Consider the following 26170-nt stretch of genomic DNA (forward strand, 5'->3'; position numbering starts at 1 on the left):
TGTAATAGTTGGCCAGTTGTTGAATGATTCCCAGTGTTGGGACACTGTTTGATCATGACCCTTATGGTCTGTCTTTCTCCACTGCAGATATGAAATCACCCAGAAACGGAAGCAGAACATCTGACACTCACTGACATGGATCCTTTGTCAGTCCAGGTCCTCCTTGCAGTTCGATAGTAGCTGCCTCCCTTGCCTTGTCTGTGGTGGTACTGGGGCATGACTTTTCATCAGTGGCATTAAGCTGCCCTTCATGGACTGGATTGGTTGTTCCCTTGTGCATATATGTTTGGGGATGAGTTTTGGTTGCCTGTGACATTTCAGGACCCATATTTCCCTTGGCCACCTACAATGCTTATGATTGTCATTGGCATGTACAAAAACTTCACAGTTTGACGATTCGAACTTGTCTTGTTCATGACAGCAGGATAACAATGTCATCAATGGCAAACAGCCAACCAGGACAGTCTTTGCTATGTGTGCTTGTTGAAATAGTTTTGTCTATCTGGAACTCTGATCTTCCACAGTCCATGACTGTTTGTAATGCCTACAAGGAATCCCATCTGAAAATGACACTATGACTATATTATGATAAAATTCAAATGGCTATGTTCTGCTATTGATATTTATTCTTGCAGTACATGTTCGCGGATGTATTTCCCGTTAGTGACTTTCAGTTCAGTTGCTTACTTATCAAAAAACATAGATCTCCTTTACTGGCAAAGATAAGCATTCAGCATTACACAGAAGGGAGCCCTTAGTTGACTAGTGCCCCGAGAAGTTGGCCATCATTAATGACATCAACGAATTTCCAGACATCTTGGTGATAGTCATCTGTGGAGGATTTTCACCTGCGACAATCTCACTTCCATAGATAATAACCTCACTTAATTCCCCTGAATTCAGCAGCTCAGTGATTAGGTGGTACTTCTGTATGCTAATGCTCAACAGTTATGGCATGTTGGAGAATGATCTCATTGAGGGTATTGTGATGAGCTTCACCCCACAACTGACAGTATTCATCTGCAGTTGACGGGCCTAAATAGAATTGTTGTTCTGGTTGACATCTGGTGACTTAGTTGATGTTAAAAACTTATCTTCTTTCTCTGCAATAATGTACAGCTTGTCAAGAGCTTGCACAGTGGAAACATACAAGCTTGTTATCCTTTGCCCTCCAAATGTCTGTTCTTCTGCAGGGTAAAACAGTTGGTGGAGGAGTTGGTTGTACCTATGTCGGTCAGGTGCTGGGTTGTCGTTTGACAGCTGCTGCGTAAGTCCGAGTTGGCAGAGTCCATTCTTCCTGGTGCATTCAGCTGGTGGTGGAGATAGGTGCTAAAGATTGATACACCTGCTCTTCAAACATTTTCTATCACCCCCAACGTATAGGGTTGACATTTATAGATGCTATCTCTTGCTTACTCGGTTGTAGTTGCTATAAAATGCTGTATCTCTTCTCTCACCACCTCGTGTATGAGAGAGAGGCAGTGTCATTGTGGGCTTCCCCTACAGCCATAGAGGGACAACATTTGGGAGCCAGTCATGTGTCTTCCGTCTGATTTTTCTGTGTCATTTTCTGGATGCACTGGCATCAGTTGATGAATTCCTGTGTTATGACATCCTGAACCAGAAGAGTTTATTACATGCCTTGCGGTGACTCTGTTCATTTTGTCAGCTTCTGTCATATGTCGATTCACCCAGCTACTGAGCTTCTCTTTGTTGTTCTTGAACTACTACTTGACTGGCCATAAAAGTAAAAGTACATATCTGAAAAACACATTCTGTCATCCAGCCTGTTATATTTAACAACTTGGTCAAATCCTTTCAGCCATTTTGTCGTGTCCTGACCAGCGTCTCCAGGAAACACTGACAGATGTGCAGCTGACTTGCTGTTGATTTGGAATCCATTGCTTGCCTGAATACATGAACCACTGCTTGTATTCCAGTTCCTGTCTGTTTAGGTGACGGATTTTATGTTGCCTAATTGGAGCCACGGAGGTACAGGTGTCTTCGAGTACCCAATGTCTCCACCAAAGAATGTCCTGTTGTAACCAGAATCATGTTCACACTGGAAAACAAGGTGGCCACTGAAGTACATTGCTTAGCACTGAAAACACTATGATGATGAACTCAAGTACTCATTCAGAACAGAACCAAACTCCTGGATGGAGAGTGCTTCTATTTACACAAACATCGAATATTCCAGAGTGTTCAAACATATGAAATTTCGAGGAGCTTCCACAATGAATAAATACAAATAACTACTGGTGGTTGGGTTTGCCTGGCTAACCACAACAAGGCAGACAGCAGTGGTGATAGCAATGCCGCACTGCATACAACACAGCTTGTGACATTGTAAAATACAATGATTAAATGGGCTCAATCATAGATAAAGCAGATGAGTGACTTCAGTATGTTGTTAGGGTGTTGGATAAACACAGTTGCTGCAAAGAAAATTGTTTACAAAATGTGTGCAACACATTTTAGAACATTGCTGAAATGTGTGAGACTTAGAGAATCCAGTGGATATGTTGAACATACACGGAGGAGGACGGTGTAGATATTCACATGTTTGTTTGACTCACAACAGAGTTTGATGGAAATTCTGAAAGTCTTGAATGAAATACATGCCATCTATCCCATGAATGCAAATGCCTATTTACAAAGTTTGAAGACCCCGTATTACGTGAAGATCTAGGTGTTTACTACAGCTACCTATATATCATTCCTGTGGAGATTGCAAATACAAGATTAAACTTACTACTGTGTGTGCGGAGGCATTTAAACATTCATTCTTTCTACACTCTAGGCACATTTAAAAGGGGAGACACTGAATAAGGTACAGTGGAGCGTACCCTCTACTATGTGCTTCAGTGGTCTGAAAAATACACTGAGATGACCAAAGTCATGGTATAGCGATATGCACATATACGGAAAGCAGTAGTACCGCGTACACAAGGTATAAATGGGCAGTGAATTGCTGAAACTGTCATTTGCACTCAGGTGATTCATACGAAAAGGTTTCCGGTGTGGTTATGGCCGCACAACAGGAATTAAGGCTTTGAACATGGAGTGGTAGTTAGCTAGATGTGTGGGACATTCCATTTTGGAAATTTTCTTTAGGAAATTGAATATTCCAAGATTAACAGTGTCAAGAGTATACCTAGAATACCAAATTTCAGGCATTAACTCTCACCATGGGCAACACAGTGGCTGAGAACCTTCTCTTAATGGCTGAAAGCAATGCCATTTGCTTAGAAATGTCAGTGCTAACAGACAAGCAACACTGCATGAATAACCACAAAAATCAATGTGGATGTACAATGAACGTATTCGTTGGGACAGAGCTGTGAAATTTTGTGTTAATGGTCATGGCAACTGATGACCGACATGAGTGTCTTTGCTAGCAGCATGACATCACCTGCAGCACCCCTCCTGGGCTTGTGACCATGTTGGTTGGACCCTAGATGACTGGAAAATTGTGACCTAATCAGACAAGTCCTGATTTCAGTTGGCGAGAGCTGACGGTAGGGTTCGAGTGTGGTGCAGACCCCACGATGCCATGGACCCAAGTTGTCAATGAGGCACTGCGCAAGCTGGTGATGGCTCCATAATGGTATGGACTGTGTTTAAATGGAATGGACTGGATCCTTTGGTCCAATTGAACTGATCATTGGCTGGAAATGATTATGTTCAGTTACTTGCAGACCATTTGCAGCCTTCATGGACTTTGTTCCCAAACAGTGATGAAAATTTATCTTCTCGGGGTATGGTTGTAGATATTTAAATGAACAATATTGTGTTTTGCATTAAGATCAAGTTGACAAACTTTAATTGAAATCAGAATGAGAATGAATGTTAACAACAGGTGAGACATAAGTGTTTTTATATTTTGCCAAAATAGGAACTAAGATGGACTGGCAGAAAAAACTTTGCATTTCAGATTTTTGACAGCTTCTTCACCAAGACAAGAAGGAAGGTTCAGAATATAAAAAAGAAAGGGTGACATGTATATATGCAAAGAGAATGGAGTGTCATTCCAATTCCTGAATTGAGAGAAACAGTGCGAAGGATCTGCTCACTACTTAAGACTGCTGCCTTGCTTTATATCTCTGTCGTGACCAGAATTTGTAATGACTTTTCCTTCCCTCAAGCATGTTTGCATATATTGTGCACATTTTACAGTTTCTTCTGGTCCTCATCAAGTTCCTGTTTTTTCTAGTTGGTTAATACATTTAGTTTCTTCTTCTTCTTCTTCTTCTTCTTCTTCTACTACTATTAAAGCTACTGCTTGCATTTTTCTGAAATTGATTCGGGCAAAAATTTGTTTCAGTTCAATAAGTAATTTCGTGGCTTGTTTTGACATTTGTGTTTGTTGTGCAGTGATTTTACTGCAGATTTTAAATTGTCTTCTGTGTATTTGATTTATTATTATTTAAGTGACCAACAGTGAACTTAGTGTTATGGTTCCTGTTGCTCCAGTGAAAATAGATATCTTTATTGGTTTGTAAAGAAATAGTGTTCATGGTTCTTATGGAAAACTGGACTGAGAAATAATTCTGTGTACCTTGGAAAGAATTGCCTTTACTTTTATATTTATTCCTCCATTTTGACAGCGATAAATATCTATTGGCCTCCTGTGGTTTTCTGCGTAGCAGTACTTCCTTTTAATAAATATCTTTTTCTTCTGTAGGGCCATGCAAGAAGTTCAGTTGGATTCTAAAATTAAACTATTGGATAGTCCTGGAATTGTGTTTGCTTCATCTGATGGACGTGGTGATGCATCTGTTGCATTGAAGAATGCTGTTAGAGTAGAAAGCCTAATGGATCCAATGACACCAGCTTCAGCAATTCTCCAAAGAGCAAACAGGGAACAGGTAAGAGAGGCTACAGGTTGGTAAGAAAATCACTTCTTTATATCATCTGTCTTGGCCTGCTGATAAACACTCATAAGGAAAATCATGTACCACTTAATGATTTAAACTATCTAACCTAAGCATATTAGGTATTTGACATGTTTCTTAATGAGGAAATGATTTTTCCCTCCCTCTGTCTATAAAGTGGCACTGTTGTGGCAGTATTTGCTATTGCAGGGAACATCTGTTAATAGATGCTTTCTCTGGCCACTGAGACTGGACTATGAGCAACTGCGTCCAATGGGAGAAGCAGTCTGTGAATGGTGGGGGGAGTAAAAAGGGGGAGGGGTGGGAAGGGATAGCAGGGCAGGGTTGGGGGAGGTTGTAGTGCTGCTTGTGGGAGCATTCAGGGATGCGGGAAAAGGGTAGGCCTGCTAAGTGCAGCTGGGGCATTTCAGGGGGGTGAGGGCAAGTAGAAAAGGAGAGAGATGTAGAGGAGGGAAAAGACTAGTGTGTACATTGGTGGAATGGAAGGATGTGTAGTGCTGGAGTGGGAGCATGGAAGGAGATAAATGGGTGAAGGACAGGGATCGGGGCAACAGGGCTATGGGAATAGAGGAGACATTGCAGGTAGATTTCCCACCTGTGCAACTAGGAAAAGGAAGAAAGGGTCCAGATGGCCAGGCTATGAAGCAGTCATTGAAGTGAAGCATGTCGGTGGAGGAAATGGCTGATATTAACATATTTATATATAAAAGACACCAACCATTTCCTCTACTGACTTTCCACAATTCCAGTTCCTTTACCACATGGCAAGCCTGCTTGTCACTATTGGTGCCACCTCCCTCTGCACTATCATCCCCAGTGCCCATGGCTTTGCCACTATTAAACAATATCAGCTGACTGACTCCAAACCTTATGATTTCCTTCCTGGTCACCATGAACAACTGTATCCTCACCCCCAATTTATTCACCTTTGAAGGTATCACCTGCAAGCAAATCCATGGCACAGCAATAGGAAATTGCATGTCACCATCCTCTGCCAACCTGTTCATAGGCCATTTAGAGGATTCTTTCCTAACACTCAGAATACCAAACCCCTACCTGGTTCAGTCATCGATGGCATCTTTGTGATCTGGACTGAGGGTGAGGATACCCTATCCACATTTATCCATAATCTGAGCACCTTTCTTCACCTGGTCCTCTTCAATCTTACAAGCTGCCTTTCTCGATATAAACCTGCACCTCAAAGATGGCTATGTCATACCTCCATCCATATAAAACCTCCACTTTGACACACCAAGAAATCCCTTCCATACAGCCTAGCCACACAGGGCTGTTGCATCTGTAGTGGCAAGCAGTCACTCTCCAAACATACCAAGGGTCTTACTGAGGCCATCACAGGCTGAAATTACCTTCCCAACCTTGTACAGAAACAGATTTCTCATGCCTTTCTCTAGTGATCTACCATCATCCACAATCCAACAGCATAGGAGCACTCCCCTCATAACTCAGTACCACCCAGAACCGGAGCAATTGAATCACATTCTCCACTAAGGTTTCAACTACTTCTCATTGTGCCCTGAAATGAGGAGTACCCTACACAGTATCCTTTCCACCCTTCCCACAGTGGTATATCGTCACCCACCAAACCTATGCAATAGCCTTGTCCATTCCTACTCCAACATTGCTACCAACACCTTGCTTCATGGCTTATCTCCCTGGAACAGATGTATATGCTAGACCTGTGGCATATATTTTCCCCACCACCACCTACTCCAGTTGGATCATAGGCATCACCTATGCCATCAAAGGCAAGACTATCCTAAAAAGCAGTCATGTGATCTACAAACTAAGCTGCAACCACTGCACTGCTTTCTACTTGGGCTTGACAGCCTACAAGGTTTCTGCCCACATGGATGGCCACTGACAAACCATGTCAAAGAGACAGCTCGGCCACCCATTTGCTGAACAAGCTGTCCAACACAGTCTGCTTCATCCACAGGTGCTTCACAGCTTGCATCATCTGGATCCTACCTACAAACACCATCTTTTCTGAATCGTGCAGGTGAGAACTCTCCCTGCAACATAACCTAATTTCCCCTAACTCCCTTGGTCTCAACCTTCACTAGTCCGTGTCCTTGGTCTATATATCCCCTTCTCTGCCTCCAGTCCAGCACTACACAGCCTTCTATTCCACCAATACACTCACTAGTCTTTTCCCCCCCTCCCCTACTTCTCTCCTCTCCCTCTCCTCTCCCTCTCCTCTCCCCCCCCCCCCCCCTCCCTGCCCCCTTGGTCCATCTCCCAACCTCCTGACCTCACTTAGTAGCACTACCCTGTCCCCACTATGTCTCCACATATTCCTAGATGCAGCATTACACTCTCCTCCTTCCCTACCCTGCCACTCCTCCACACCCCAGCCTCCTCCTCATCCCCAACTATCCACAGATTGCCGACTCCAATCGGGCGCAGTGGCTTGCACTCCGGCCTCTGTGACCAAAGACAGTTGCCTGTGTGTGTGTGTGTGTGTGTGTGTGTGTGTGTGTGTGTGTGTGTGTGTGTGTGTGTGTGTGTGTGTGCGCGCGCGCGCGTGCAAGCGCGCTCGTGTGTGGGCAGGGGGGGGGGGGGGGGGGCGGCGCTTAGAATTGTTGCAAAGGTCTTTCAAGAACAGTATATTTTGATCTTATAGGACACAAAATTCTCTTCCCACACCTGCGTCATAATCATCCTAATCATTGGTGCCAGTGGGGTGCTAACAGCTAGCAGAAATAGTCATTGACTGTTTATTTGTGTGATTTTAGTATGTGTGACAAAATTAATAGACTTTTATATTCTGGTACGAAAGCTTATAATGTATTGTCATTGAACATCAGGCATACTGGCTGAAAATCACTCAAATATTTAAACAAAAAATAAAAGAATACCTCATTAGCCACTCCTTCTGCAGTACATGTGAATACTTGGACTCACAATTGTAGATTCTGCCAAACTGTAATATTGGCAGTAGATGGATTGTGATATGACAGAAGCACTCATTTTACGAAAAACACTTTATAACTGAAATCTAGATCTTCTACAATAAACACAAGTTCTGACTGCTGTACCTTCTCTCATCATTTGAAATAAATGTGGTTGCTGAGCACTTCCAGGTTCCAGATAAAGTCAAATAAAAAATTTGTTACTGGTGATGAGACGTGGGTTTACCATGAAAGTCCAGAAGCTAAGTGCCAGTCAATGGACTGGCATCATTCACAACCCCTAACGAAACAAAAAAGCCAAAGAAATTCTGAGCCCCAAAAAGATTGTGGTCACAGTGTTTTGAGATTGAGAGGGTGTTCTGTGAATCAGCTTTATGCATAGAGGAGAGACCATAAATGCAGCAGCCAATAGGCTTTTATCAGCTATGCTACAACATTCAAAACAAATGGCATGGATTTTTGTCCAGAAGCATTGCACTTCTCCATGATAACAGACACCTGCATTCTGCTGTGTTCAACAACTTGACAACAACTGAGTAAACAGAAGAGGTAGGAAAGCTTGTGGAGTGCATCACAAATGTCTTGAGTTTGAAGATGTCAAAATATATTATGAAATAAGGGCTCTTTCATTATCATGAATAAAAATGTCCAGAAAACAAATGTCTTTACTTTTATTTTTAGAAAGAAACCCCCCCCCCCCCCCCCCCCAAAAAAAACACATTTTCTTGTTTTTGTCAGAAGCCCAAATTTTCCGGGCTTCATTCAGTTGCTTATTATAATAAGTGTTGATTATTGTCATGATTACAGTGAATTTTCAGAAAAAGAGCCTCCGTAAATAATAACTTACAGTAAGTGTCATGCTTCCTTGTGTTACTTTTAACAATACTTTTTACTTACAATCAGATGATGGAGCTGTACAACATTCCAGAATACTCTACACCACAGGAATTTTTTTCCCTTCTGGCCAAGCGAATGGGCAGGTTCAAGAAAGGAGGTGTACCAGACCCAGAAGTTGCTGCAAGGATATTGATTGATGATTGGAACAGGTAATGAAAGTCCTACTTTGATGTTGTTTTCAGGATTATTATTATTATTAAATAAATATGGAATGGTAGCTTTGATATAACTAGTTCTTTTTATTGAAGAACTAAGAACTGGCAAATTCAGTGTTTTTTGGACTGATGGTATAGGTCAATGAAAAGACCAGACTATTAAAAAACAATGTGATCATGTTAAGGACAAATAGTTATTGTTTTGCCGCGCAGAAATGAAAAACCATGTGTAGCGAATATTAGCAGAAGGAAAAGTTATGAGTAATAGGATACGATGGAAGGTTATTCATGCAGTTGCTTATACAAGAGCTGTGTTTGTCCTTTACTTTACATTCTTTCTGTCTTTTCATCAGATATCGTCTTGTTCCTCTTTTTCTTTTCTTCTCTGCAGGCAGTACAGTCTGTTGGTACACACATAGTTTTGCAGTAGATATTCCTTATAATGCTCTTCGAGCTCCCCTCTTAAACTTAAATTGTTCTGTGTCATAGAGATACACAGCTGTGTTCACCAAGTAACTCTCCCTCCCTCCCTCCCTCCCTCCCTCCCTCCCTCCCTCCCTCCCTCCCTCCCTCCTTCCTCCTTCCCTCGCCCCTCACCTCTACCTCCCTCACCAAGATATTCTGCTGCAGTTGCACATGTCCTGTTGTTAGATAGATTAGATCAAAACCACATTAATATTTACATGCTTTAAACATACACATGTATATGGAGCAACAAACATTCAGGTAATACATTTAATCCAAATTGATCATTGTGAAACAAGAAATCAGGTCCAAATTAATTCATTTTTTGCTTATTTTTCATTGCATCTATTTGTGTGATAACTGTTTCTTGACAAACAGTTCAATGCTCGCCGTACCAGTCAGCGAACCACAAGCTTTAATAGTAAGCAGGATTGATTTTGACACTTGGTGTAAGAATAATAATGCCCAAATAATTGTTATAAATTGTACGAATCTCAGCCATTTTAGAGCAGAAGGTAGTTGTAACCACTTGTGCAAATGAATTCTTTGAAGCTTATCATGTGTTTAATCTTTTATTGCTTTAATGTGGCTGCAATCGGAAACCATTTGTTTTAAGTGTGACAATATATTCTTTTTGTATTAGTGAAGTTATGAAATGAGAAAAAGTTTCAACATATATTTTTTTTAGTTAAAACCTTTAGTTCATGTATCTTTTTGTTTGTGATTTTAGAGGTAAAATTAAGTACTACACAGTTCCACCAGAGGACATCACAGATGCACACATAAGCTCTGCAATTGTGCAGGAAGCAGTTGCTGAATTTGACATAGCTTCTTTTGAAGCTATGGAAACGGAAGTACTGGGCGCATTGGAGTCCTCTAGGAAACAATCTGTAGCAGAAATTAGAATGGAATCCAGTGGACCTGTTGACGCAAATTCTGTCTTTGAGAAGATGGAAGTTGAGAATAAGAGTGAACTTGTATGTATTGCATGGTGTTTACTTTATGTATTATAGCAGTACTTATGTCGGTTACCTGTGATAAAATTTAGAAGTCTACCATTGTCTGCTTCAGCAGAAAATATTTGCCTTCTTTAGTTTTAAGAAAAGATCTCTTTACATCAAAATAATTTTTTTTATTTTCAAAATGCTTAGCTTACTAATGGTACAGAGGCTGATGAAATATTAGGAAATAACTGTTATGGGAGTTAACATTAAAATTTGTGCAGTTATTTTTGCATCAATTAATGTTTGACTCCATATTTTATTTCAGCTTCCAGACAATGTATCCATTGCATCTAATAAGAAAAAACTACGTTGGAGGAAAGGGAAGGCAAAGGAAACAACTAAAAAGAAAGAAGTTTCTTTTGCAAATGCTGATGGGAATGAGAAACTGAATAACTTTAAGAAACTGCAATTTAAAAAACTGAAAAAAGAAAGAGCTCGGAATGGTAATTATATTTGTTTATTGCTTCACAGTGCGCCTTTCTGGTTTTTCTACATCTTACCTCTCACTCAAAATATTCCCATTGATTTAAATAAAAAGAAAGTGAAAGCGTAGTATGGTTTCAAAAACAATTTTCATAGTGTTGCAGATAATCCAGCAGTGATGCTAATTATTCCCTCCTTAATCAAACAAAGTATGCCATTGCTTATAGTATTAACAAGTATATTTGGATTGAGTTTTTGTAACAAGGCCTCAATGAAGAATAGTGGCTAGAAAACAGGTATTCTTGTAAAGAAAGGTAACAAAGTTGGGGATGGAATATAGCAATAAGCACGTTGAAGAAGAAGAAAAAGAAGAAGGGGAGAGAGGAGAAAAGATATGTTAAAAGGGTGACCAAAACAGAGTAAATAAGTTGGACTGAGTATGAGGAACAAAATGAAAGAAAATGTGCTTTGTAAATAAATTGCCACAACTTACTTTCAGCCAGGGAAGTATATTAAACAACAATATGTTATAAGAACCAAATTTTGTTTTGGAACTCAAATTTTATTTGGTTGCATTATGTGACAAATCTAAGGCAGTGATACTAGAAGAAATACCACAGTCTCTGCTGTCTTATGTAATGCTGTGATATCTAGTTTTGTGTCAGCACAGACCCTGCATGAGGGGTACTGCACTTTGACAAGTATTATAAATAATTTTCTGTGGACAGAAATGTTAAAATGGTGTGATGGCTAGACTTCTACATGGTTTTATTGGACAAAATTAATTCAGGCTTCTTTGTACTTGTCTCTCATCTCTTTTGTGAGTAAGTGCAAGACCACTACAAGGCCTCAAAACCTTGCAGTGCTACTTTTCTTTCTGTGCTGCAGGTCTATCATTCTGTTCCTTTTTTCCTCTCTACCTTTCCATTGGATGGGTTTCTTGTTGCCAACTGTGCTTGAATCTGGTTTGTGTTTTGAACAACAGTTTTCTTACCTTCCGACTTTGTACACCTTTTCATTATTAATTATATGGTCCCCTTGTTGGGTCTGACTTTATTCTTCTTTTCTGAACTTTACAGAAGTACGGATCACACTGGGAAGGTTGCCCAGCACAACGTTTATTCCATCTTTGTGCTTTTTTTTTCTCTTTGCACTATTTTTTCTTGTAACAGTACTATACCCAAAACACAGCAAGGTAGCCATTCTGTTGTTGGTGTGGGGAATATCATCAAGTACCTGCACCGTGGTAGCCTTCTGATCATGCAGGGATCACATTGTTTGAGTCTGAGATGGAAACTCACCACACAAGCTAAGGAGTATATGCATGACAGGGCTGGGGCAAGAGGCTCTGGGCAACAGTTTACTGAACAGGAACTGTTGAAGTGGCTGGATGGTGCCCATGGGGAGATACCCCGTTCGGAGTGGGTGGTATCATGGTGTGTACATGTAGTGAATTAAACTTTCTGTTGCTGGTGGCTGCATGGCCCCAGCAGTCCCTTCTGAAGCTCCTCCGTCCCAGAATTGGGGTTAGACAAGCCTTCACAGGAGTCTAAATCATCTTAAGGACAAGAATTAGTCCTCCAAAAAGAGGGGAATTTTGATGGCCCCTTTGCTGTCAGACTGCGTCTCTGTCTGAGGAATTCCTGGTGGCCCCAATTGTGTCCACCCCCCCACCCAAAAAAAAAAAAAAAAAAAAAAAAACCCAGCACCACACACCCATCCTGATTTGGAACGAACATGTATTGATGGTGTATATTCACAACCACTGGTAGCAGGCAGCACTGAGGCATGACCTGCCTCCTTGGTCCCTTCACGCCGCCACAGGATACTTGTAGCGTGATCGTCCGGTGGAACTATAGTAGCTTTTTCTGCCACTTGGCTGAGCTACAACATTATTTGTACAATTCCTCTGTTTCTTGTGTTGCCCTGCAGGAAACTTGTTTCCCAGCGATGCAGTTCCTACCCTCTGTGGCTATCGGGGCTGTTTTAAGAACCGCACTGATGATGAAAGAGCATCAGGTGGTGTTTGCACATACGTTCTAGAATCAGTTTGGATGCTGTGGCTATTTGTGTGAAGACATCTCTGGAATTCACCATATGTAATGTGTATCTGCCTCCAGATGATGAAGTGTCCTAGAACGCATTTTCTGCACTATTATCTCAGCTCCTCCCACCCTTCCTAACATTGGGTGCCTTCAGTGCCCGCAATGCTTTATAGGGTAGAACTGTGACCTCTGGCTGTGATAAAGCTGTCAAAAAGTTGCTCACAAAGCTCAATCTTTGGCTCTTGAATACTGGTGTTCCCACACACTTCAGTGCGGCATATGGGTCTTATTCAGTCATTTAGCTCTATTTGCAACGTAATTCTTCTCCTGTCCATTCATTGGAGAGTTCATGATGACTTGTGTGATAGTGATCATTTTCTGATTGTTTTGAGTCTCCCTTGACATCACTCGTCTGAGTGTCTACCCACATGGGCTCTCTCCAAAACTGTTTGAGATGTTTTCACCACTGCTGTCACCTTTCACACCCCCACCTCATGGCCTCAGGGGGCTCACTGCTCTTTGGCAGGTTTGTGCTTGGATACCATGGGGCCCCAGCCTTTGCAGCATCTATTCCCTTTCGTGCTGCATGTCTGTCTACTTGCTATTCTTTTCCCCCTCCCTTGGATAACATGTCTGGGATGTTTTTGGAAATGTGTTCTGCATATTCAGTAGCTGCTATCACAGCAGTCTATCCACTGTTTTTCATTCCTTTTTTTTTTTCTTTGTTTGTTCTCTTCTATCTTTCCTCCACTTTGGCATTTGAGGTTCCTCTTTTTCTTCTTTCTTCCTGTGTGCTCCTGATGGCCAGCCCACATATCTGACGTGTAGCAGGTGACTGAGTAACCCATAATTCCCAGTCCCGGGTTCACAGGTAGGTTTCGCACGTACTGTCTGGTACAAGCCAGGCCAAGGGAGGGATGATTGCCTGAGCTGCTACCTTCCCAAATTGCCAATTGGTCCCACTTTCAAGTGTTCTGGAGGTGTGACCTGAGATGTGAACAGTCGCGTAAGGCGGGTACACCCTTCTCTGAAGGGGGGCCCCCAGTTGGAAGGAGTGCGTCATTGGAGACACTGACAGTCACGGGGGATTTCCTCACAATGAGTCAATCATCATCTTCACAGTCAACATCTACCAAACGTAAGCGGAATGAGGCTAACTATTCAAAGACCCTCCCAGCAGCTGCACCATGGTTTCTCATGGTTTTGTGTACTGAAGACTGTTAGTCCTTTGCTACGATAAATTTGTTTATGATTCAGAATTTGTTGATGCAGTCGATGACCCTGTGAAATCCTGCTCTCGTTTATGAAATGGCACTTTGCTTTTCTGGACTACTTCTTATTCTCAAGCACAGCATCTGCTTGCAGCTTCGCTCCTCCACAGCTATCCTGTTCACGTTGAGGCCCATCGAATGCTGAATTCTTGCCGTGGTGTTATTTACTCTAGGCTGCTAAATGGTCTGATCGAGGCAGAAATCCAACGTACCTCTCTGCCCAGGGTGCCATGCAGTCCATCAGGTGATGAAAAAGGTAGATAAATCCTGAGTGCCCATAGACATTATTTTTCTCACTTTTGATAGAGTGGTGCTTCCGTCAGAGATCAAAGCATGCTATGAAGTTAGCACAGTCTGATGGTACATTCTGAACACGATGCAGTGCTACCAGTGTCGTCGTTAAAACCACATTCGAATGTCCTGCCAACGCCTGGCCAAATGTGTAACCTGTGATAGGGATGCTCATGAGGGTGCTTGTCCACCTCTTCCTCCACGCTGTATCAACTGGAATGGCAACCATGCCCCCTCCTCTCGAGATTGTCCCATGTGTCTCGATGAGTAGGCTGTCCAGGAGAACCGGGTGAAGGGGAAAGTGTCTTATCCAGTCAATCACAAGTTCTTGACTAGTGGGAAACTGTGTTCTACCACCTGGCATGTACAGTACTGTTCTTGCTACATCTCGCTCCACAAAGGATATGGCCACGCAGGCATGCGACCTCAAATTCAGCACCGCTGTTGTGAAATCACCCAGTGTCATGGTGGCAACCCCGTCTCCTCTTTCAGCTGTGCAACAAGCCTTCAAACTTTCGCTTCTTGGAGTGAAATCACCTGCGACACAACCAGCAGGCTGGAAAGGACAGAAGGAATACTTGTGTGAAGACTTCATATGTCCCTTCAGCCAAAAGACATCTGTGTATTCCTCTGCCTATCGGAAAGGCTCCAAGAAGTCAAACAAAGGCAAAAGGTCTTCTTCTTCGCCAACATTTTTCTGCCCTGCACTCCACAGACTGACAGAAGGAGAATGCCGAAGCCTCTGTAGACCTCACGAAGCAGGATCCTCCAGCCTCTGTGGTCTGTAGCTGTGAGTCTTCGAACTGGCGATTGGCAGCTGCTGAGGTGACACCCCTTCACTTTCCCCTCCTCCCCTTTCCTCGTTACCAGTCTCCTCCAATGGAACATTCGTAACCTTTGATCCTACAAAGAGGACTTATGGCTGCTCTTAGAATCGCAGCGTCTGCTTATTCTCTGCCTCCATGAAACAAAATTCTGTCCCCTTGCATTTCTTCCTGGTCTGCTTTGTCCTTTTTGCCGACGACAGCATTTCGTCTCATTTCATAGTCAACCCATCTCCCTGACTACCTGGTTTCGAGGTGTTACAGTCCACATTTTCCTGCCTCACTTGACCTTTTCCCTTGGTATCGTTAACCTCCCTCCATCATTCAGTGTCACCAGGGCAGACTTCATCCATCTAATTGGGCAGCTCCCTCATCCCTTTCTGCTGCTTGGTGACTTTAATGTGCACCATCCCCTTTGGGGTTCACCCAGAACCTGTCATGGAAGTGCCCTCTTGGCTGACCTTCTCAATCAACTTAACCTCATCTGCCTTAACATGGGATCCACCCACATTCCTTTCAGACTCCACTCACACCCATTCTCATTTGGACCTCTCCTTCTGCACTGCCCAGCTTGCCCATCATCTCAAGTGGTCCATTATCTCCGACACACATTCAAGCAACCATCTCCCGTGTGCTATCCAATTGCCATTTGTCTGCCATGCCTGGCCACCCCTCCTAGCCTCCTTTGATAACTCCTTTGATTGCCAGTATGGGGTGTGCCACTCATCTCTGTTACCTCCTGGAGTTTGCTTTTGGTTCTTGATCCAGCAGTTTAACTCAGGGCATACACTCTGGGACAACCAGGAAATGTGGGGAAAACCCGGGAATTTTTTCATCTGGGAGAAAAGGGGGGAAAACCCAGAAATTTTTTAGAATTCCGGGAGTGTTTTCTTTGTTTTAGATTTCAGTTAATTTTTTGTAATTTCGACTAGTAAGAACTGAAAAACAGCAAAATGTGTCAGAGGCCTTAGGACGGAGACTGTGGAACACTTCATAATAATAAATTGCTGCCAATGACGTAACATCACAGTTGTTTACATTAAGTTCGTTTGAGCAGTTGCCAGCAGGCTCATGCACATGTGCATTGAAATGGGCTGTTAGCTGTGTCAGCAGGAGTAACAAGCAGCCAGATGTTACCTGTAAGAATTTTCTGGCATGCCCAAGGTGCCATATTCACGCATGCACAGAGCAGTCTGGGTTGTAGTGGCGAGGGGGTTAGTCTCTACATGAGCCATGTTTATGTTTAGTGATTTTGCTGATTCCTTCTCATTTGCATTTATTACATCAAATGAAAACAAAATGGGTTTCTGTGGCTGGGAGCTGCCGAGTGAATTAAAATACGCTCACATAATTACGAAAGCCTAATATATGTTAATAGTTTGTTTTCTGATTTTATTGTATTTCCACATTTTTGGCCGTCAAGCATTAATTGCCTTGCAGAACAATAAAGTTATTTTTGTTGGTTTGCTAAATAAACGTGGCTTTTATCAATCTTTTCCATAGAGGCAGTCAATTTATTGGAAATGAAGTGTTTCATTCCACACTGTTGGCTATTATCAACTGTTCACTGAATTTCAAGTGCACATTTTCATCTTCTGGCATGTATGGCATTAAGTCATAATACAGAACCAAACCTGAGATAATACAATACTGGCCAGGGTGTATACGACCTGGGAGATCCGGGTAAAACCCAGAAATTTTTTCATCCGGGAGAAAACCGGGGAAAACCCGGGAATTGTTTAGAATTCTGGGAATTTTTCATTGTTTTAGTTTTCAGTTAAATTTTTGTGATTTTATCTGGTAAGAACCAATACTCCAACAAAGGATATTACTGTATCCCACTATTGCAGAATAATACTGCAGCAACGAAACATGAACGAGGGGGCGGGGGGGGGAGAACAAAATAAAACTTAAGTTGCAAAGGAAATGTGTTGTATAGAACAACAAAACACAATCCTCATACAAGCGTCTGCCAACAGCAAAGTGTGTCAAAGGCTTTAGGAAGACTATGCAATGCTTCATAACAACAAATTGCCTCCGATGAGCGTGACGTGGCAATTGTTTAAATTAGATTCGTTTGAGCAGTTGCGGGTGCAGTTGAGTCGCATATGAGTACTACCTTCTTTCGCTTCTGATTACAGAAGTATGACTGGGCGCCACTACTTAATATTGCCCCGGTTCGGAAATATAATAAATCTGGTGCTGATGCCCAGAGCAATCCGAGTTGTGGTGGGGAGGTGGGTCCTTCTCCACGTGAGCTGTGTGTGAGGAGGGCTATGCGAGAGGCTTTCAATGAATTCGAAAGTAACGTTCTATGTACTGACTTGGCAGAAAATCCTAAGAAATTTTGGTCCTATGTCAAAGCGGTAGGTGGATCAAAACAAAATGTCCAGACACTCTGTGACCAAAATGGTATTGAAACAGAGGATGACAGACTAAAGGCCGAATTACTAAATGTCTTCTTCCAAAGCTGTTTCACAGAGGAAGACTGCACTGTGCTTCCTTCTCTAGATTGTCACACAGTTGACAAAATGGTAGATATCGAAGTAGACGACAGAGGGATAGAGAAACAATTAAAATCGCTCAAAAGAGGAAAGGCCGCTGGTCCTGATGGGATACCAGTTCGATTTTACACAGAGTACGCGAAGGAACTTGCCCCCCTTCTTGCAGCGGTGTACCGTAGGTCTCTAGAAGAGCGAAGCGTTCCAAAGGATTGGAAAAGGGCACAGGTCATCCCCGTTCTCAAGAAGGGACGTCGAACAGATGTGCAGAACTATAGACCTATATCTCTAACGTCGATCAGTTGTAGAATTTTGGAACACGTATTATGTTCGAGTATAATGTCTTTTCTGGAGACTAGAAATCTACTCTGTAGGAATCAGCATGGGTTTCGAAAAAGACGATCGTGTGAAACCCAGCTCGCGCTATTCGTCCACAAGACTCAGAGGGCCTTAGGCACGGGTTCACAGGTAGATGCCGTGTTTCGCAAGGCGTTTGACACAGTTCCCCATAGTCGTTTAATGAACAAAGTAAGAGCATACGGACTATCAGATCAATTGTGTGATTGGATTGAGGAGTTCCTAGATAACAGAACGCAGCACGTCATTCTCAATGGAGAGAAGTCTTCCGAAGTAAGAGTGATTTCAGGTGTGCCGCAGGGGAGTGTCATAGGACCGTTGCTGTTCACAATATACATAAATGACCTGGTGGATGACATCGGAAGTTCACTGAGGCTTTTTGCAGATGATGCTGTGGTGTATCGAGAGGTTGCAACAATGGAAAATTGTACTGAAATGCAGGAGGATCTGCAGCGAATTGACGCATGGTGCACGGAATGGCAATTGAATCTCAATGTAGCGAAGTGTAATGTGATGCGAATACATAGAAAGATAGGTCCCTTATCATTTAGCTACAAAATAGCAGGTCAGCAACTGGAAGAAGTTAATTCCATAAATTATCTGGGAGTACGCATTAGGAGTGATTTAAAATGGAATGATCATATAAAGTTGATCGTCGGTAAAGCAGATGCCAGACTGAGATTCATTGGAAGAATCCTAAGGAAATGCAATCCGACAACAAAGGAAGTAGGTTACAGTACACTTGTTCGCCCAATGCTTGAATACTGCTCAGCAGTGTGGGATCCGCACCAGGTAGGGTTGATAGAAGAGATAGAGAAGATCCAACGGAGAGCAGCGCGCTTCGTTACAGGATCATTTAGTAATTGCGAAAGCGTTACGGAGATGATAGATAAACTCCAGTGGAAGACTCTGCAGGAGAGACGCTCAGTAGCTCGGTACGGGCTTTTGTTGAAGTTTCGAGAACATACCTTCACCGAAGAGTCAAGCAGTATATTGCTCCCTCCTACGTATATCTCGCGAAGAGACCATGAGGATAAAATCAGAGAGATTAGAGCCCACACAGAAGCATACCGACAATCCTTCTTTCCACGTACAATACGAGACTGGAATAGAAGGGAGAACCGATAGAGGTACTCAGGGTACCCTCCGCCACACACCGTCAGGTGGCTTGCGGAGTACGGATGTAGATGTAGATGTAGATGTAGAAGTTCAGTGATTTTGTTGTTTCCTCTTAGTTCATAGCTCTCACGTTAAGTGATGACAAACAGATTTTTGCGGCCAGGAGTTATCAAATGAATTAAAATATCTTCGCATAATTACGGAGGGCTAAAATATGTTATTAGTTTTAGATTTTATTTCCATCTTCCTGGCAGTCAAGCATTAATCACCTTGCAGAACAATGAAGTTAGTTTTGTCAGTTAGCCACGGAGATTTGGCTTTTATTAATCTTTTTTGTTTTATTTAAAACAAAATGTTTAATTTCACACTATTGGCTAGTTTCAGCTGTTTGCTGCATTTGAAATGCACGTATGGTATTATGCCATAATAAAGAACCAAACATGAGATAATACAGTACTGGTACTCCAAGAAAATTTATATACGAATCTGGACATATGAATGTGCATTTTAAGCCGAATTATGCATTTTAGTGTGGTTCACGCATTTTCGATGCTCTTGAAGTATCCTCTGATGTCTTGTTTCTTTTATGACATAATGTAAGACCTTTTAATGTTTTACACGTACAAACATATGGGCTTCCTTCGTCATCGTAGCTGCATAAGCGCGGTGACGCCTATTACCTGGCGCTCTCTTCCAACTGCTGAAACGAACTTATTTCCAACAGGTCGCAGGAAAATATTGCGAATGGTGGTTTGAAAAGGGTTACATTCAAACCAAATTCCATTTACCCAAGTTGAACTATGTGCGAGAATGTACGATGAATTACTTAAATCATGAAGTGTTTGACTCTCATTTAAAAATCAACTCTTCGAGGACGACTATTTAGAAGAATTTCGAGCCCAGAAGATCAACATTTTATGTCGTTATTAAAAATTTTACTGGAACATGTGTGTGAGGTATCTTAAAGTGTAATACTTACAGAAAATATTAACATTATATGTGGAAGCTTAGCTTCTCTTCCAGCTTATTAATCTTCGAGGCCAATATTATATGTGAATGCTATGTATATTAATTTAAACGATTAACTTTTCTTATTTGTGTGTTTGCACTACTTAAAAGTGATCTTGCTATTGGCTGACTACATCACCTGTCCTATGCTGTTATCAGCTGGCCAGACCACGTGACATGAGCTATGACTGGCTTACAAAAGCGCCTCGCAATCTTAATTTCAATGCTTCGGAAAGTTACGTGCGGTGTTTAGTGGAATTCAAATTTATACCTTTGTAATACAGAAATATGCAGTGTACATGTTGCTGCACATCAAAAGTCTTTCAAAATGTATTGCCCCCGCCCTCTCCCAGAGTTTAGTTTTCTAAAGCCTAGTTTACACGACAGCAGTGGGTTGCACCACTCATTGGGAGGAATGAGTTGCATGCAGATGGTTTCGTGTTTGACTGTAGACATGGCGCCCCCAGTATACACTTAAGTTTCGTCGTCTTGAGGGTCTCTGTCGTGTCTGAAATGAAACTTTTGTCAGCTGCACATCGCACGAGTTGTGATGGAGTAAATCTAGTTGCGTGGAATCACTACATAAGGAGGAAAAAAATAAATAAATAAATAAATAAGAAACATGTTTCGACTCGTGGCTGGTGTTGCTTAGCATCCTTGCTGAAATTATTTATACTGGAAGACCCAAGAAGTTCTTTCAGTTATTTTAGAATGTCACCAGAACTGTCCACGTTGCTTCCAAGTAGAGTTAATTATGCGATAAGGAGTAAAGATTATAATGCACGAAGCACTGTTGCCAGAACTGAAATTACATATCATGTTGCATGTATTACAATCGAGAACACTCGGCATGTTATAAGATGCGGTTTTTGTTGGTGATGACACTTTTTCATTAACACGAATAATTATTAACAGTAATAATTCTTAACATTGACAGCAATAATTATTCGAAGCAGGCCGCATTAAGAAGAGGATGGTTTGCAAACTACTCTCTTGAAAATAGATCTGTTGTGACGTTTTAAATAGATGAATATTGAATAAAGAATGCAGCTTCTTCTTTTGTGGTGCTTTCCCTCCTGTCAACAATATTCCTTAACAAAGAGTTGACTAACTCAAACGATGGGGTTTTAGTCTTGTAGACGAGAGCATTGCCACGCGCGCCGCATTTGCGCAGTGACCGGTAGCATAGTTGCCTGCAACCTAGTGTTGTCGTGTAAACTAGGCCTAAAGTGCCGGGAAATTCTACACCGGTATATAAAAACATAAACATTCAAAGAATTGATGAGTTTTACAGGGCTGAGGAAGAGTATACTGTCACTTAACACGGAAAAAGTGTATTTTCACCCGGAAGAAAGTGTATTTTTAACCAGGAAATCCGGGAATTTTTTTTCATTGTCTACGTATACACCCTGACTGGACACTAAGAAAATTTGCATCCTGAAACCTGCAATGAAAAGCTTAATATTGGGTTGTGTCCACTTCATTGTGAATCTGGACATGTGCACTTTAAGCTGTAGTATGCATTTTTGTATGGTTTGTGAAATTCCAATGCCCCAGTATCTTCTGATGTTCTGTTTCTTTCATGACATCATGTAAGATCTCTTAAATACATGAAGGTCATCATGGCTGCCCACACATGGTAATGCCTGGTCGCTGGTGCTCTCTGGCAACTGCTGAAACGAACCTATTTGTAACAGGTCTTGGGAAAATGTTGTGGATGGAACTTTGAAAACCATTACTTTCATTGTAAATTTCCTTTTACAGAAGATGAACTATGTTACGTGTGAGAATGTGCGATGAAATTCTTAAATCACAGAGCATTTGACTCAAATAAAACTCAACACATTGAGGACAAGCCACTTAGAACTTGGAGCCCAGAAGACCAGATACTGTCATTATTTAAAATTTTACAGGCACATTTGTGTGATGTATCTGAAGTGTAACACATGCAAGAAGACCATTATTATATATGAAAACTTAGCTTTTCTTGTAGCTACACTATGTACATTAATTTAAACCATTAACTTTTCTATTTGTGTGTTAACACTATTTAACAGTGATGTTGCTATTGGCTGTCTACATCATGTGTCATATGCTCTGAACATCTGCTGTCATTGGCTGTTGAGATCATGTGACATGAGCTATGATTTGCTTACAAAAGTGCATTTGAATTGCAGTTTCAATGCTTGAGAAACTAACATGCTGTGTTTGGCGGGATAAGAATCTATACTTTCATAATACAAATACGAAAATATGGAGCGTAAATGTTACTGCACATCAAAGATCTTTCCAAAACTTATGTTTCCAATATTTTTCGTTCCCTGAAGTGTCGGGAAGTTCAACGCTGCTGTATACAACCTTTACCGCTCAAAGGATTGATCTTTTTACAGCTCCGAAGGAAAGTATACTGTGACTTATGGAGAAACTGTATTTGTCACTTTGGAAGAAATGTATTTTCACATGGAAAAAAGTGTTTTTTTTTAACCGAAATTGCCTTGATCATTAAAGATAAGTGACATCCCTCAATGGAGCACCGCATTGCTTTTAAATGGCTCCTTGCCCAGGTCTGCCACCTCATCGAAGGACAGAATCAGAAACGCTGGGTGGGATAGGTTGCTACCATTGGACCACATATCCCTCTTTTGGAGGTTGGGGGAAGATTCAACATCTCTATGGACTCCAGTACCCCGTATTTGGTGTGTCTGTGAATGGTAATGTCTACATTAATCCAGACACTGTTGCCTAACATCTTGCTTTTTATTGTGCTTGAGCCTTTGTGTCTGAGAATTACCAGCCTGCATTTTGTATCCTCAAACTGCGGGTAGAGCGACGTCAGGTGAAATATTACAATGAGCTTTGCAGTGACTGGGAATTCCTTAGTGACCTACCACTTTGCCCTGACACAGCTCCAGTGCCAGACTGAATCCACAGTCAAATGCCCAAACACTTATCAATGGATTGTCAACATCACATCCTTGTCATTTTCAACCATATCTAAAGTGGAAATGAATTCGTGTCTCAGTGGCGAGAACGCACAGTTGTCTCAGTACTGAAAGTGGCTAAACATCCCCTTAAGATGGACAACTATTGGCCAGTTAGCCTCACTCTCAGATGTGTGATGAGTTAATGGCTGTGTTGGTTCCGTGGGTCTCAGTATCTTTTGGCTCAACCTCAGAGTGGTCTTTGTTGTGACAATTCAACTGCTGACAATTTGGTCTCCCTGGATTGTGCTATTTGGTCAGCTTTTGCCTAGTGTCAACATCTTATCACTGTCTTCCTTGACTTGCATTGGATCTACAACACCACACAGCATCGCCACAAGCTCGCTACCCTCCATGTGTGGGGTCTCGGTGGCCAACTCCCAATTTTTATCCAGAACTTCTTATCTCAATGTACTTTGTGGGTTTAGTTGGTGCTTCCTATAGTACTCCCCATATACAAGAGAATGGGGTCCCACAAGGCTCTGCATTGAGTGTGCCCCTTTTTGTAGTAGCTGTCAATGGACTAGCTGCAGCTCACTTTCCAAGAATGCTGTGACAACTTTTGCATCTACCATTGCTCATCAGCTGTGTGTGTTGCTGAACGCTGACTACAGGGCCACATGAAAGGCACAGTCCAGGGCTCTCACCAACGGCTTCCGTTTTTCCAGCCCACAGGGGCTCAGCATTGATTTGCTGGGTGTGGGCTTGATGACCCTGGAGTTCCTGAGCTGGGGACTGGTAAGTGCCGCCAATCGCCTGTCACTGTAAGCTCTGAGCATGCTTCAGCAACCACCAAGCGGTGCGTTGGTGGAACATTGTGTGTCTCAGGGAACGGGGATCTTGGCTTGACTGTCTGGATCCCGAGGACAGTATAAATCTATTTCTTTAAAAAAAAAAAAAAAAAAAAAAGACACTCTCTATCTCAAGGTGTGCTGCGTGCTGCTGTGATGCAGGGCTGTTAAGGTGGAACAGTCATTAGCTTGCAACCTCCAGAGAACCTGCTGCACCTCAGTTGTATTAGGCTTAGTCAGACATGTCGGACGCTCTCTGAGTGGCCCATATTTCCCTAGCCGCTCATATGACCGAGATAGAACCCTCGAAATCATCATCTTCCCCTTCCACGAGAAAGGATGTACCGCCTGGGAGTATTCACACCCATTCATCCAAAAGAATGAGAGAGGCTAGTCCTCCTGATAATAAGAGTACTTCGGCCTGCAGTAACAGGCCACATGGAGTCGTGAATAACAATGTGTCTCTGGTGATACAGAGGAAGGAGGGGACATGAATAATGGAACTGGAAAGACAGCCACTTTCATTGTCACGTTCAATTTTCCGGCACTTCCTTAACATCGTATTGTGGGGTTCCTTCAACTTAAGGTTTGGCCTTACATTCTAAAACCTAAGCGGTGCTATAAATACCAGCATTTCAGGCATACAACTATGAGTTGTGGAGGTGATGCGATCTGCGAGAACTGCGGAAAATCCGCTGATGACTCTGGGTCTTACAGCCTTTCTCTGGCAATCTGCATCAACTGCTCTGGGAACCACCCAGTCTGGAGTTAAAGACTGCCCTGTTTTTGCTGAAGAATGCAAGATACAGGAGGTAAAAGTGACCAAGCAGATCCCCTATGCCGAAACCAAAAAAGAATATAAGGCAATGGAACCCCCTGTCTTTGACACCTCATATTCTTCCATAGTGCAGAAACCCTTTCCCAAGGTGGATGCTTTGACACAGACGACACCTAGTGTGCCTGTATCCTCCACAAGCACATGTACTTGCACATATACGTGTCAAGGACAAAGCAGTCCCGGCAGCTGCACCAGGAAAGACTACCAATAGTTGTGCAGCGGCATCCAGAAGGTACAAGAAAAGCAGAGTGCCTCTCAATGCCCCCTTTCCTCCTCATCCTCGAAGGACAGGGAGCAGGGAAAGTCACACAACCTTCAGGTAAAAGGCCGCCGTCAGACGTCATTCTTTCCCATCTGACTGATGAGCAGGATATCATGGAGTTAGATGCCTTGGATCCAGGCAGCCGCTCCTCACCCCCTCGCCCTTCAAGTGCTTCAACTTATAATACTATCCTGTCATGTCACAAACTAATGTTACCCTCTCAGAGGATTTATAATTTTGACCGTGTGTCTATGTCTAACAGATAAAGGTATCACACAGTAATTTTGAATATGCTGAATTTAACAGAAAAACTAAACAGGCTTTAAACTTTTGAGTTATATGAAAGTAGTAAGTTTTGTATATGGATGAAACAATGAGTGGTCGCTAGCCCAATTAAGCAAATGAATTTGGAAATACATGTTGTTGTGGTCTTCAGTCCTGAGACTGGTTTGCTGCAGCTCTCCATGCTACTCTATCCTGTGCAAGCTTCTTCATCTCCCAGTACCTACTGTAACCTACATCCTTCTTAATCTGCTTAGTGTATTCATCTCTTGGTCTCCCTGTACGATTTTTACCCTCCACGCCGCCCTCCAATACTAAATTGGTGATTACTTGATGCCTCAGAATATGCCCTACTAACCGATCCCTTCTTCTAGTCAAGTTGTGCCACAAATTTCTCTTCTTTCCAATTCTATTCAATATCTCCTCATTAGTTATGTGATCTACCCATCTAATCTTCAGCATTCTTCTGTAGCACCACATTTCGAAAGCTTCTATTCTTTTCTTGTCCAAACTATTTATCGTCCATGTTTCACTTCCATACATGGCTACAATCCATACAAATACTTTCAGAAAAGACTTCCTGACACTTAAATCTATTCTTGATGTTAACAAATTTCTCTTCTTCAGAAACGCTTTCCTTGCCATTGCCAGTCTACATTTGATATCCTCTCGACTTTGACCATCATCAGTTATTTTGCTCCCCAAATAACAAAACTCCTTTACTACTTGAAGTGTCTCATTTCCTAACCTAATTCCCTCGGCATCACCCTTCTTAATTCGACTACATTCCATTATCCTCGTTTTGCTTTTGTTGATATTCATATT

General features: G+C 42.1%; 1 protein-coding gene across 1 annotated transcript in view; it reads left to right on the forward strand.

The window, feature by feature from the left end:
- The window catches only part of LOC126356032 (guanine nucleotide-binding protein-like 3 homolog), a 91191-nt gene that overhangs the window by 54986 nt on the left and 10035 nt on the right, over window positions 1-26170 (forward strand). The window contains exons 7-10 of the mRNA XM_050006689.1: window positions 4688-4871; window positions 8735-8877; window positions 10079-10325; window positions 10618-10795. Coding sequence (XP_049862646.1) covers window positions 4688-4871; window positions 8735-8877; window positions 10079-10325; window positions 10618-10795 — 752 coding nt within the window. The remainder of the gene's footprint in view (window positions 1-4687; window positions 4872-8734; window positions 8878-10078; window positions 10326-10617; window positions 10796-26170) is intronic.

The sequence above is a fragment of the Schistocerca gregaria genome, chromosome 1 (genome assembly GCF_023897955.1).
Source record: "Schistocerca gregaria isolate iqSchGreg1 chromosome 1, iqSchGreg1.2, whole genome shotgun sequence".
Taxonomy (NCBI): domain Eukaryota; kingdom Metazoa; phylum Arthropoda; class Insecta; order Orthoptera; family Acrididae; genus Schistocerca; species Schistocerca gregaria.